Below are 14,822 nucleotides of genomic sequence, written 5' to 3' on the forward strand. Positions count from 1 at the left end.
AACAGCTAAATGCAAACATATTAGATAATATAGAAGAAATGCAGAAATTCTCAGAATCAACAACCTTCCAAACTGAATCAAGAAGAAATAGTCTGAATATACCAAGCACATGCAAGGTGATTGAAATAGCAATCAAAAACCTAAAAAGTACAAAAGTTCAGAACCAGACGACTTCTCTGGTGACTTCTACCAAACACTGAAAGAAAATCTAATAGCTCTCCTTCTCAAACTCTTAAAAATATTGGAGAGAAGGTGATGATTCCTAACTTATTTTACAAGTTCAACATTGCCCTGATACCAAAAACAGACAAGCACAACAAAAAGAAGAAAATTACAGGTCAGTATTGCTGACAAACATAAATGCAAAATTATCAACAAAATATTGGCAAGTTGAACACAATAGCATATTAAAAGAATCATACATCACGATCAAGAGAAATTTCTTCCAGGGAGGCAAGGGTGGTTGAACATCCACAAACCAATCAACAGGATTCACCACACTAACTAAACGGAGAATAAAAATCCCATGATCATCTAATAAATGTAGAGAAAATATTTGACAAGATTCAGAATACATTTATGATAAAAACTCACAGTAAAATGGGTATAGAAGGAAAATATCCTTACATAATAAAGGCCATGTTAGTCAAGCCCACAGATAATATCACCCTCATCGGTGGAAAACTGAAAGCAATCCTCCAAGAACAGGAATGAGACAAGGATCCCCAATTTTGCCACTTATTCAAAATAGTATTGGAAATCCCAGCAAGAACAATTAGATACAAAGAGGAATTAAAGCTATCCAAATTGGAAAGGAAGAAGTAAAACTGTCACTATTTGTGGAAGACATGATTTTATATCTAGAAAATCCTAACGAATCCACTAAAAAACTGTTAGAATAATAAATGAAAACAGTACCTCAAATTTACTCAGAAGAATGCCTGACTCCATCCTGACACTACTGTCAGATGAAATGTGCAGCAGGGCCTGCAGGGTTGGACCAGAGCTTTCCTGATATCAATATACGGACGTCGTAGATATTGTTACCCCAGATACCTCACGTTCCAGGCAGCTGTGTTTGACAGACATATAGGAATGGAAAGCTGAGGTTTGTCCAGATGACCCGCACCATACATACACACTGACAAATGAGGGAAGGAGAAGACTAATGAGCAAAATCTTAGAATTTTTAAAAACTACAATGTTAGAGAATACCTGTCAATGGGAATTGCGGGAAGAAAACAACTTACAAGCTCCAAGGACTGGGAGAGGTAATGCTTGGAAGAGTGACAGCATGTCTGAATCAATTGACCTCTCCTCCAGGGCAGCCTGCAACCCCTACTGAGAAGAGTCTCAGACCATGCAGCTTGGCTGAGTCCATCAAGTCAAACCTCCCGTTGGGGAGGGTGAACATGGCTTCCTTGCCTCATTGTGAAGAAGTGTGCTCACCACTGTTTGCATATCTACTCTACGTGAAGACAGCAGAGCAAGGTCCTCCACCTTAGATCAGACCACATGGTAGAGACGGCCACCACAGAACTCTGAGAGGACTCATTTATCCCAACAGTATTCATGAAGCTCCCACTATGAGCAAGACATTATGCTAAGTTACTTGAGTGTAATAAAGATGCAATGATATGGCACCTAACCGGGGAGAGCTGTCCAATGGGGAAACCACTATGACTCAATGCTATAATGTTGGTCTTCTCTCCTTTCTCCCACTGTCATTCATGGAATAAATCATCAATAACTCCACTGAGTTGTCACACCAGAGTTGATGAGAAGAAGAAAAGACGGTCTATGCTGTGGTACCCATAATTGGGGCCAAAGAGAACTTCTTCAACCACCTGGAAAGACATTGGTTCATCACTGTGTTACCATATTTTCAGCTACCCACGCACCCTACAGCTTACAGTGGTACCAGCAACTTGAGGGGTCTGAATACTCTATTCTGGTTTGTTGGCTTCTCTTTAAGGTTTAGGTTTATGTCCTCTCTCTCAGCTACCTGAACAACTTATCCCTACTAAATCCCAGCTTCTTCTCTATGAAACTGGGGTTCCTCATTCTGGATTCCTGGCTTTCCTTTTTGTCTGTTTTTTCTTCTTCTAACCCAAGACTTTCCATCTGTCTTAGGGTATATTTACGGACTGCCCTTCACCAATCCACCAAAAGTTGTTGGGATCCATATTTCTATTCTTACTTTACTTGATTTGCCTGAGCGATCTTTTCCATTCTTGGCTTTAATTATCTTGAGGAAATTGGGAAAGCAATGATAGGAGGAAATTACAGACCCATATCCATCCCACACCTTCTCCTGGGCTCCATGCTCACATATCCAGCTGACTAACGGGCATGGTCATGTGTATGTGATTTAGTAGCTCAAACTGTCTTTATACATAGCCCAGGTGAACTCTTTCGCACCCCCAACCCATCTCTTCTTCCTCCCTCACTAAAGGACTTTGTTACCCACTTTGTGCAAGTCAGGATCCTGAGGGTCAGCCTCCATTCTCCCCTTTAAGAGGAGTTAAAACCTCAGTGAAGGTCACAGAACTCAAAAGGGCAAAGTAGGAGTCAGTGAGGGGAGAAGATGGGGTGTAGGACGGTGCGGAGGTTCACAGCAGAGCACTGGGCAGCTCCCCTGGGGAATGTGGATGATGCTGTTCTGTAAGGAGACAAGTGAGGAGCTTGTTCCTCCTGTTGGCCACACCCTCATTATCACTAGTTCACAGAGCTCACTCCTCCATGGAGTCAGGCACTGAGATGGGGGCAAGAAGAAGAAAGGGTTCTGTGTTATTAGGACAACGGGGAAGATACAATGAAGGGAACAACCTGAAAACAAAGCGAAAGTAAGTTTCAGCCCCCTCTACCCTGTACCCCTTCTGGGGGGTCGTAGCCTTGCCCTAGGCTTCAGGAGAGGGTGGGGGTGCTGGGATCTTTCACAGGAGACATGCCTTTATTATCAATTTCTAACAACAAAAACAGAAGCTGAGGGAGACAGATGATGAGTTGACAATCTGAGGAGCAGTTTTCCCTCAGATCATTTAGTCTTTACTTTCATTAATCATTTTTAACAATACTATTGAAGTGCACATAAACTTTGAATATTTAATTGGAAATGTATCAATTAACTTAGATCTCAAAGAGCTTTTCTTCCCACCATGTTTAGCTGCAGAGAAGTTTCCTCTTTGGGGCTGCAGGATCAGCAGCACAGGTTTTCTTTCCTTTCTTTTCCTTTCAAGAACTTGGCTTTATAAGAAGGTAGTGAATATAGTTATATCTTTTTTTTTATCATTTTGCTTTAATACAGAAAACAGAACCACATAATTTCAACAGTTGCCCCACATCATTTTCAGATGAGAGAACAGAGTTCCAGAGCAGCTGGAGATCCACCCAAATTCCCATATGGGGTGGCATTAGGGGGAAGTGGAAGGCAGGGGGCCCGATGTCTCGCCAGGGCTGACTGCATCACCCTGCATGAGGATTGTCATCTACCACCATGATCTGAGTGGCAGGACTGCTAATGGACGAGGGCGCCAAGAAGGTGGCAATATTGTCTCCTGCGCATCTAACCACTGACTCGTCTGCTGCAAAGTGATTGACAGTTGGTGGGGCAACAAGTTAGAGACTGGATTTAGAAATTGACTTACTGTCTCAGCTTTCAGCCATTTTGTGGTCAATCTCCAGAGAGTCCTTCATCCTTGAAATTATTTGCAAAACATTTTATTTATTCGTTCTTCAGGGAAGATGGTCAGAATTATTTAATTGTTAGCAAGTGTGCTATCCAATAGTAATAAATGTGTCAGACATTCAAGTCACAAATTAATTTTTTTAGCTGCTGCATTAAAAAAAAAGTAAAAATGGGCCAGCTCCATGAAGTAGTGGTTAAGTTCACCACACTCCACTTCAGCATCACAGGTTTACAGGTTCAGTGTGGACCTACATCACTTGTCAAGCCATGCTGTGGCAGGGACCCACATACAAAATAGAGGAAGATTGGCGCAGATGTTAGCTCAGAGCAAATCTTCCACACTAAAAAGGAAACCATAAAAGCTATGTTCAATAAATTTAAAACAAACAGTTAAAATTAAGCTGAGGGTTATTTTTCTCTAGTCCAAGATATGCAAAGTATCATTTCAACATGCAATCAATATAGAAATCTTTCGGGAGACATTTCACTTTTCTTATCTTAACTTCAAGATATGGTTTATATTTTACACATGCAGTCCATCTCAGCTTGGACTATTGGTCTGGCTACACTTTAGGTGCTCAGCAGCCACATGTGGCTGGTGACTACTGGATTTAGCAGCACAGATTCTCCTCTGAATGCCTCAGAAGCACTGAGCTGGATGATCTTTAGAAAGGCCCCTCCAACTACACAGCTCCTTGATTCTGGGCCAGCCTGCAGCAGGAGGTCTCACTTAGAGAACAAAAGCCACTGGGATTCTTTCCATGCTCAGAGTCCAGTCAGCGGGATGTCTCAGGCCAGTGGCATCAGGGCAGGGCTGGTTCTGGTGTCTCAGAAGAAGTGGTGGATCAGGTGGTTCCCTGGGTTCTTCCTGATCTGCAGGGGAAATGACCAGTTCTGAGGTTTCCTGCTCCCCAGGAGCGCTGCACGGGTCCCGTAGCAGGGTTCTCAGTCTGGAAAGAAATCCTGGGATGAATGTGTCCATCTGGGAGTCAGGGAAGCATGGTTCTCATATCCTGTCAGTTGTTCCCCCTAAAATTCCACACTGGAAACACATTGCTTCAGAAATACGAAGATGTACCTGCAGTGTTCAGTTCCCACGTCTATCTTTCTGTGATTTGCTGTTGATTCAGGATTTGGCTCTGAATCCTGACGTTTATTTTTCTGTAACACAACAAAACAAAAATCAGACATTGAAATGTCTCATGGACATTATTTAATATGCCATATGCATTAGTACTGGATTTCTTTTTTTTTTGAACCAATTGAGATGTCACTATGCAGATTGACTAAGAGAAATCAATTTCATTTATCATCTGGTTGCTTCAAGAAGGGACTAGACTGTGAATTCTGGTGGATATTGGAGACAGACAATCTGTGGGAATCAGCTTCTACTCACCTGGACGTTGAAGATGTCTCCTGAGCATCATGCCACATGCAGGAATGTTTTCAAATCAATGCAAGTTTTAATATGTAATGATAAGCTTTAAAATTAATATAGCATCTAATATCATGAGAACTTGCTATTTGTTAGGCATTATACAAAATGTTTTCTTATATTATTTTATCTATTTACTGATTGAGGTAATATTGGTTTAGAACATTATATAAATTTCAGGTGTAAATCATTAAATTTTGAATTCTGTGTAGACTACATTGTGTTCACCACCCAAAGACTGATTACTATCCATCATCATACACACGGACGTTGTCACTTCTTTCCCCCCCTCCTCTCCTCTTCCCCTCTGGTAACCACCAATCTAATCTCTGTCTCTATGTGTTTGTTGTTGCTGTTGCTGTTTTTATGGTCTACTTATAAGTGAGATGATATGGTATTTCACTTTCTCCATCTGACTTATTTCACTTAGCATATTACCCTCAAGTTTCATCCATGTTGTTGCAAATAGCAAGATTTCTTCTTTTTTTTTTATAGCTGAGTAGTATTTCATTGTATATATACCGCATCTTCTTTATCCATTCATGCAAGATGGACCTATATATTGTTTCGAAGTCTTGGTTATTGCGAATAACACTGCAATGAACACAGGGGTGCATATATCTTCATGCATTCATGTTTTCATGTTCTTTGGATAAATACCCAGCAGTGGAATAGCTGGATGATATTGTAACTCTATTCTTAATTTCTTGAGGAATCTCCATACTGTTTTCCATAGCAACTGCACCAGTTTACATTCCCACCAGCAGTATATGAGAGTTCCCTTTTCTCCACAGCCTCTCCAACAGTTGGTATGTCTTGTCTTGCTAATTATAGCCATTCTGACATGCCTGAGGTGATATCTTATTGTAGTTTAGATTTGCATTTCTCTAATAATTAGTGATGTTGATCATCTATTCATATGCCTGTTAACCATCTGTATATCTTCTTTGGAAAAATGTCTGTTCAGAACTTGTGCCCATTTTTTAATTGGATTGTTTGTTTCTTTGTTGTTGAGATGCATGAGTTCTTTACATATTTTAGATATTAACCTCTTGTCAGATGCATGTTTTGCAAATATCTTCTCCCAATTGTGAAGTTGTCTTTTCATTTCTTTGATGATTTCCTTTGCTGTGCAGAAGATTTTGAGCTTGATATAGTCCCAATTATTTATTTTTTTCTTTTATTTCCTTGCCTGGTTTTAAATTTAATACATGGATAAGTAACAGGTATTCACTAAAGAAAATCTGAGTAAAATGAGATGTAAAAAATGACAATGAAAGGTGCTCCGTATTTACTTTTACTTTGAAATTTTCTTCATATATTTTTAGATAGAAATAGGATTACTTAGTTATGTATACATGTGTATATATTCTTGTACATATACGTTTTTTAGTGGGGTTTGCATATTTGGCTTTATATTCCCTCCTTTTTGTTATTACTGTGAGCAATAGTCAGGTCTTTTTTCTTTTTTTTTTTGAAGAAGAAGGTTAGCCCTGAGCTAACTACTGCCAATCTTGCTCTTTTTGCTGAGAAAGGCTGGCCCTGAGCTAACATCCGTGCCCATCTTCCTCTACTTTATATGTGGGATGCCTACCACAGCATGGCTTTTGCCCAGCAGTGCCATGTCCGCACCCTGGATGTGAATTGGAGAACCCCAGGGCGCCAAGCAGCAGAATGTGTGAACTTAACTGCTGCGCCACTGGGCCAGCCCCAATCAGGTCTTTAAATAATCTATGTGAATATTATTTTTAATAACCAAAGATAATTAAACACCCTTCTATGTCTCTTAACCCTATCTGACACTGGCTAAGCTATTTAATCTTGTTCCTCACTTTCCACATGTGTACCTTGTATACATACATATCTTTTAGAGGTATTAAGAGGCTTACTTTATCATATTATGTGAGCATAATGCGCACAATGCTCAGATATCAGTACCTGGTGCATCATGAGTCTTCAATGATGTTATGAAGTCTTTTTATTCCTATATTATCAAGCAAGAGAAGTTTACTTTGTCAAATAATTTTTACAGTAAAATCATAGCAACTCATATAGGAAAACATGTAAAGTTAATCAAAACACATCAAAGAAATAAAACCATGTATTCCTTCACGAATAACCATTAAAATTTTAAAAAATTCCCTTCACTCTCTTTAAAAATTTTCCTATCAATATAGACATTTATATTTTTAAGATGTTATTATGTACTAATGAATTTTTCTCTCTTTATACTGTGACTATTTTAAAATTTTATTGACATATCCACAGAACACTGTTTTCAATGGCTGCATCATATTCTATCCTTTGAATACAGTATAAATCAGGTGTCTTTTTCCCTGTTAGTCACCCTTTACTCTGATACATAAGAAGCTGCCGGCGCGTTTTCCTCTGAGCACAGGTGTCTCGCTGTGGACACCGCATTTCTGCTCTGTGCGGTTCTTCTGAGTCCAGATGTGACACCATGTAGGGAAGGTAGCAGAGGTCAGCTGACAAGCTTTTCTGTGCCTTCCTGTCTGAAAGGGCTTATGTTCTCAGATTGAGTTTCTCTCAGGTCTTGCTCTCCACCTTAGCTTCTACCAACAGTTTAGGTAATTAGTGAGTTCCTCTATGGGTTCGAGAAACCAACTGTGGCCCACACGGAGGGAACGCGATGGTCAGGAATTACAGGGACAGATGCAATCAAAGGAGCTTGTGAACATCAGAGGCAGGAAGAGAAAGGTGGACAGACTGACTCTATGTCCCCCTTTCCTGTGACTCTCCTTCCTTTCTTCCAACGGCCTCCTTGAATTGGGAAATAGAAGCTGGATCCTGGGGGGAGGAGATGATGGGGATGAGTATGTTGCTGTGACCTTGGAAATTATTGAATAAATAAGGGACTATGTATGGCACAGATGCAAGATGATATTCATATTACCCCATGGGGCGCTCAGCATGTGCTGTATGAGAAGAAGGCATGGACTAAAGGGTAGTCTTCGTTTACCTCAGAATCATTTCAGAGGTGGTATCATAAATGATGCAATTTTTGTTATTTTATGTTTTGGAAAACAAATTGCTAATTTATTTACATTTCACATATTTTGTGAAGAATCCTAATTCCTCAAGTCCTGGTCACACGGTTCAGGACAAAATGATAAATTGTGTCAGTGAACATTCCACAAAGGTTAGATTTCTTTTTTCCGTGGGGGTAGGAACAATGCACAGCACTTTTTTTATCCTCAAGGATCAAAAGGACAGACTCTGGAGCTAGACTACCTGGGTACAACCCTTCTCTGCTGTGTACCTGCTGTGTGACTTGGACACGTTCCTGAGACTCACAGTATCTCACTCTCCTCATAGGTCACATGGGCTTCATGATAATGCAAGAGACCTCAGAAGTTAACGTGAGGGTTAAAGGAGCTCATATGTGCAAAGAATTGAGAACACTAACAGTGAACTCGCTCACAGGCAAAATTGTTAGCTATTCTTCTCTTGGCTCACTCTCTCTTCTTTCACAGACAGAACCAAGAGTTATTCAAAATATGGTGGGTTCCTCTAATGGCCCCAGTGGCTCAGAGCTCTGCTCTGATGGCATCATGTTGACACAGCCTGAATGTGAAGTGAGGAACCGTTTTTCTCCTCCTCCAGAAAACAGACACTTGCTCCATCCCAAATTTACCTCAAGTATTCTGTTTGTCAGAGAATTGTGATCTTTAAATTTTCAGGGTAGCATCATGGTCCAGTTAAAAAAGCCTGGACTCCCTGCCTTTGACCAAACACATTACCTCTCTGAGCCTTAATTTCTTTATCTATAAAATGGGCAGACAATAATTATATTGCAGGGGTGTTCTGATAACTGTATATGGTCACGTATATGTACTGTATCTAGGAGTCCTGTGTTCACAATGACTCCCTCCCTCAGCCTGAGTCATTCACAGTTAGTGGAAGTCTCTGGATGGTGATGTGATAAATGGGGCCTGTGTCCACTCTTTCCCAGACAAGACTTTAATTCATTAGGAAGCAGTGCTAAATGAAACTTTGGGAACATAATGGTCAGGAGTGCTTCCTGCTTAAGGTGGGGCCTAATGTGTGAGCTTAACCCATGCTGGCCTCCTGGAAAGCTCAGGAAGTGCAGCAGAGGAGGCGAGCCTGAGGCTGGGAGCCCAGGCGGGAGGTAGTTAAGTTTGCTCCTGTGGGAAGGCTGTGGTGGGGCAAAGACCCAGTTGTTGGGCACCGCCAGTGCTGAGGGTCCCACCTGCATGACAGTCAATGTCCATAGCTTTTTCTTTAAAGTTTATGGTAAAAATTGAAGTAGATGTTTGAAAAATTTTACTTGCCTTAATTTTGTTGTTTTTTTCACCTAAATGAATTGACTGGGGTTTTTACTGAAATGATACACGTGGGATGTGCCATAATTTTGTTTGGTGTCTGCCGGTACCAGTGTATAACTGTATTTTCAGTGTCTGCAGTGGGCATCATACAAGACATGTGAACTCTCTCTCTGTTGCCCTGGAGGTTGACATTTCAGGTTGCTCCACCTTTACCTGCCCTTGTCCACCTGCCAACAAAAAAGGGAAATTCCCATGAACACCTGACACAGAAAAAGAAAACAATAAAGAATCTCTTTCATCTCTCATCTATGATGGAATAATGGAGGAGCAACTCAGAAGCCCAGAGGGAGAAAATTATGAATGTTCCCATGACTGTCCTGTCTGTTAGACTGCATCACCAAGGAGAAGGCAGGAAAGTGAGGGCCCTGGTCCTTGAAGGATCCACATCAGTGAGAGGAAGGTGTGGTGTGACTTGGTGTAAGAAGAGGAAGTGGCGGCTCTGGTGGTCCTGGGGGGCCCTTCAGTATCTGCTGCAGAGCTGAGCAGATTAGGTGGCTCTGGTGATCCGTGGGTGCTCAACTGATGGGGAGTAGGGTTCGCAGTCTGGGTGGGAATGTCTCTGTGGAGTGGGTGGGGGCAGTTCTGGAGTTGACCTAATTCTGTTTCAAACTTTCCTGTTCCCTCCTTAATTTTCACATATAGAAACGTTGCTCCAGAGATGTGAGGACATGACTTGCGAATCATAAAATTAAAATTAGTTCCTCTGCTAATTTGTTTGGATTCAGCACTCGGGAGTATGAAATATGGACAGTATTTTACAATATAAATAAGAAGCAAGCTGAACTTTCAAATTAACAGTATTCATACCTCGTTTAAAAAGCCATAGACATTTTGATTTGAAATACAATGGAACATTTTGTTTTATGATTATTTGGGAAATTACTGTATTGATTATAACTCAGAGAAATCAAATTTCACTTGTGTTCTGGGTGCCCTTCAAAAGAGATGAGATTGAAATTGCCAGAAGGAATAGCACACAATCTGTGGGAATGGGACCGGCTTCCACTCAACCTGGACCTAGGAATCATCTCTTGAACATTATGTCACAGAGAGGGATATTTTTAATAATGTTAATTTCTATATGTAATAATAAGCCTTTAAAATTGATATTATATGTAATATGTATCGAGGACATGCTAGCACTGTTCTAAGGGTTTTCTTGCCTTATTTCACTTACACTTCTCAATCTTGGGAGTTACTGGTACTATTATCTCCCTTCGGCAGATGAGAACATGTGGAAAAGGTGACTGATCCCAAGCCGCAAAGCTGACACATGTGGGAGCTTGGATAAATAGCAGATGCTCATTGAAGAGAAATCTGAGTAAAGCTGTTATGAAGTGATTCCAATAAAAGCCATCGTCATTTACTTTCAAGTGTTTTCTCTGCATATTTATACATAGTAGGATGCTTGCTTGGATCATTACACATATATTTGTTTCATTTTAAATGGGCTTTACACATACAGTTTAATATTCTGTTCTCTTAGTTAACTTGATATTTTGAAAATATATCAGGTCCCTAAAAAATTTATGTGAATATCGTTGCTAATGACCTTTGAAGATAACCACCATCCTATACTACTTACTGATTTTGATGTTGGCTGAGTTATTTAATCTCTGTCTCAATTTCTACACCTATAATTGATTAAATAAATATCTTTCAGAGACTTAAGAAAGTTACATTAGCCCAGTAAAGATGATAATGAACATAAAATAGAAGTAATAGTGCCTGACACATAATAAGCCCTTTATGATGTTTTCAAGTTATATATTTTTATTTTTTGAGGAAGAGTAGTCCTGAGCTAACCGCTGCCAATCCTCCTCTTTTTGCTGAGGAAGACTGGCCCTGAGCTAACATCCATGCCTATCTTCCTCTACTTTATATGTGGGATGCATACCACAGCATGGCGTGCCAAGCGGTGTCATGTCCACACCAGGATCTGAACCAGTCAACGCCAGGCCACTGAGGAGATTCGGTGGCGAATTTAACCGATATGCCACTGGGCCGGCCCCCAAGTTATACTTTTATTATTACAAAAAAACAAGAGAAAATTTCCTTGTTAAATAATATTTTATTTGTGAAAGTTTTTGCAGTCCAATTTTGAAAATTTATAAAATCATTAAACCATAAAAAAGAAAATAACCTATCCACTCTATCAGAAAAAACATCTATCTTAAAACTCAAATATTTCCTCTTTTTGTTTATTCCACCAACAAAGACATGTATATATTTGAGATTTAACGTATACTCATTCATATTTTAAGTGACTTTTTGATATTTGAATATAAACATTTTCATTTTTGTTACTAAATTTTCAAAAGTGCCATTTTTAATGGCTTCATAATATTCTATCATTTGAATGCAACATAAATTGTTTGCTTCTTTCCCTTTGTTCATCATTGAATTTGCCACTAAATTTTTAGAGGTTATGTGGAAAAGCTGACATCACTTTTGACTCCTGAGGTCTGTTCCTCGAAGACACTATATCTCCAGGTCCACTGATCTTCCGTACAGTACACGAGAAAATCCATTCAAAGAATTCAGCATAGATTTTTTGAGAAGCGTAATCCACATTTTCCATGCATTCCTTCTGGAACGTGCTCCTCTTCTCACAATGGATGTGTTCCTTTCAGGTTCTTTTCTCTAATTTGCTTGTGTAAAAAGTATAGGGAACTAAGAAGGTTCTGTTTTGGCTGAAGAAGGTAATGGACCCCCATTAAGAAACCATCATGGCCATAAAGAGTGTAAATCAGGATGTAAATCAAAGAAATATGAACCCACCAAAGGTGGGAGAAGAAGGGCTGAACGATCTTGTGTCTAATTCCATCTCTTGTGTGAGCCTGGCCCGCAAATGCCTACTTTTTCCTTCCAATACATCTCACATTTGAACAATAGCCTGTGAATCCTTGAAATAAGGGCTAGAGAGAAGGAATATGTTGATGCTGTTTGAGGAATTTTTAATTAAAGTGTACAGTACGCAGAGGAAATCTGCAAGGAGGTATCTATATATTTACCAGAAGCCCACTGTAGATAATGATTGTCAGAAATAGAAAATAAGGATCTTTTTATTCTTTTATATTGAAAAGTCAATTGAAAATTTATTTTATTTTTGTTTAAAGATTGGCACCTGAGCTAACAACTGTTGCCAATCTTCTTGTTTTTCCTGCTCTTTTCTCTTCTCCCCAAATCCCCCCAGCACATAGTTGTATATGTTTAGTTGTAGGTCCTTCTAGTTGTGGAATGTGGGATGCCACCTCAACGTGGCCTGAGAGCAGTGCCATGTCCGTGTCCAGCATCTGAATCAGCAAAACCCTGGGCTACCACAGCTGAGCGCGTGAACTTAACCCCTCAGCCACAGGGCCGTCCCCTGAAAATTTATTGACACTTTATTCTGTGAAAACACCTGATCCTTCAAATACTGGGGATGTGCTTCAGCACATAATAGTAATTCATGTCAGTTAATATTCCATAATAGTTAGTTCTCTCTCCTCTTTGGGGACGGAACAGTGTACTGTTTCTCTTATTGTCCTGCAGTTAAGAAGTGGTTAGTGTGAGAGGCAAGAAGAGCCAGATTATCTGGGGCCCTACTCTGCTCTGCCAATTAGCCACGTACCAGCTGTGTGACTTGACAAGTGACTGAACCACTTGGTACTTACCTCATGACTCAAATATCCTTGATGATAATGGAACAGACCTTGTAGGTAGTGTGGGTTAAAGGAACTGATATAGTCAAAGAATTGAGACCGTGGATAGAGGACTTACACACACACACACACACACACACACACATACAATGCCAGCTCTTCTGGTCTTAGCAGATTCTTTCATGGGCAGATCAAGGGTCACCCAATATGATGGGCTAATCTAAGAGTCTCAATGAATTAGGAGCTCTGTTGTGATGACATCATATGGGCACAATCCTTTCCCCCACACCTCCCTGAAAAAAAACATTGCTGCATCCTTAATTTACCCCCAGATCCCCTAGTGTTCACTTAAAGAACTGCAATCCTTAAACTTTTCAATATGGTCTCACAGTCCAGTTCAAAAACATGGACATCTTGTCTTTGGCTGATCATTAAGCCTAAATTCTCTAAGCTTTAATTTCTTTAGTTTGAAAATGGACCAATAATAGTTATATTTCAGAGGGGTTGTCTTGAGTATATATGATAATAATGGCTCATGGTAATTCCTCTCTCTGTCTGAACCTTGTCCACTTACTGAGAGTTTCTGGATGGTGAGATGATGGACAGTGGCACAGCCATCATGCTCTCAGTACCTGGACAGGACTTTAATTCATTGTTAAATAGTGTCAAATAAAGCTTTGGAGGCACAAATCCTCAGGTCAGCTGGAAGCTAATGTGCAAGCCTAATCCAAAATGGCTTCCTGGAAAGCTCTGAAAGTGCTGCAGAGAAGGAGAGGCTGAGGCCAGGAGCCCAGCTGGGCCTGGTTGTGGTTGCCACTGTTGGGAAGGATGTGGGTGGGCACACACCCAAGGAGGGGATCTTGTGTGGGTTGTCTCAACAGATCTAGTACTGTGGTCCCATCCAGCACAGTAGTAAATGGCCACATCTTCATTTTCTATGGCATGTATGGTAAGCATTGAAGTGGAAGTTTGAGAATCCTTTCTGGCCTCAAGTTTATTTTTCTTCCCACCTAGGTTAGCTAGAGCTGGGCTTCCTGTGAAGCGCACATAAATCAGATGCTCCAAAGCCTTATTGGGTTTCTGCCGGTACCAGTGAATGTATTCCCCCTCAAAATCTGAGCTTGTTATCTTGCAATATATGTTAACACTTTTCTTTACTGCTTTGGTAATGGATATCTGGGACTGCTCCACTTTTGTTAACCCAAGTCCAACTGTAAGTAGAAAAACAGAATTTCCAATGAACTTCTGACAATATAAGAAACATTGAAGAATTTCTTTGCTCACTCGTCTAGAACGAAATGGTCAAGGAGTGTGACTCACCAGCCCAGAAGGACAAGAAGGTGAATGCTTCCAGCAGTGACATCCTGTCTGCCAGGCTGTGTCCTCAAGCAGAAAGCAGGAAAGTGAGGACCTCATGACTGGATGCCACAGGTCAGTGGCAAGTAGGCGTGGCCTGAACTGGCGAGGGGGAAGGAAGTGGTGGGTGAGGTGGGACCTTGGCCTTTAGTGCTGGCCTCAGATCTGAGGTTGCTGATTTCTGTGGGCCTCATACCCTGTCCATCTCAGGATAAGGCTGATGGTCTCCTTAGGGCTGTTAGGCTTTTTTTCTAAAAAACATGTTTTTTCACCTTTTTAATCTTCAAGGCAATCACATGATACGGATATTTGTAGTTTTCATTTTATAGATG

General features: G+C 40.5%; 1 gene segment (V, D, J or C); it reads right to left on the minus strand.

The window, feature by feature from the left end:
- The window catches only part of LOC100061555 (T-cell receptor gamma chain C region C10.5-like), a 79,980-nt gene extending 65,390 nt beyond the window's left edge, over nt 1-14,590 (minus strand). Inside the window, 2 exon segments of the C gene segment in view lie at nt 14,025-14,345; nt 14,455-14,590. Of these exon segments, the coding sequence occupies nt 14,025-14,066 (42 nt within the window).
- Nucleotides 14,591-14,822: the final 232 nt, after the last annotated feature.

Source organism: Equus caballus, chromosome 4 (genome assembly GCF_041296265.1).
Source record: "Equus caballus isolate H_3958 breed thoroughbred chromosome 4, TB-T2T, whole genome shotgun sequence".
NCBI lineage: Eukaryota > Metazoa > Chordata > Mammalia > Perissodactyla > Equidae > Equus > Equus caballus.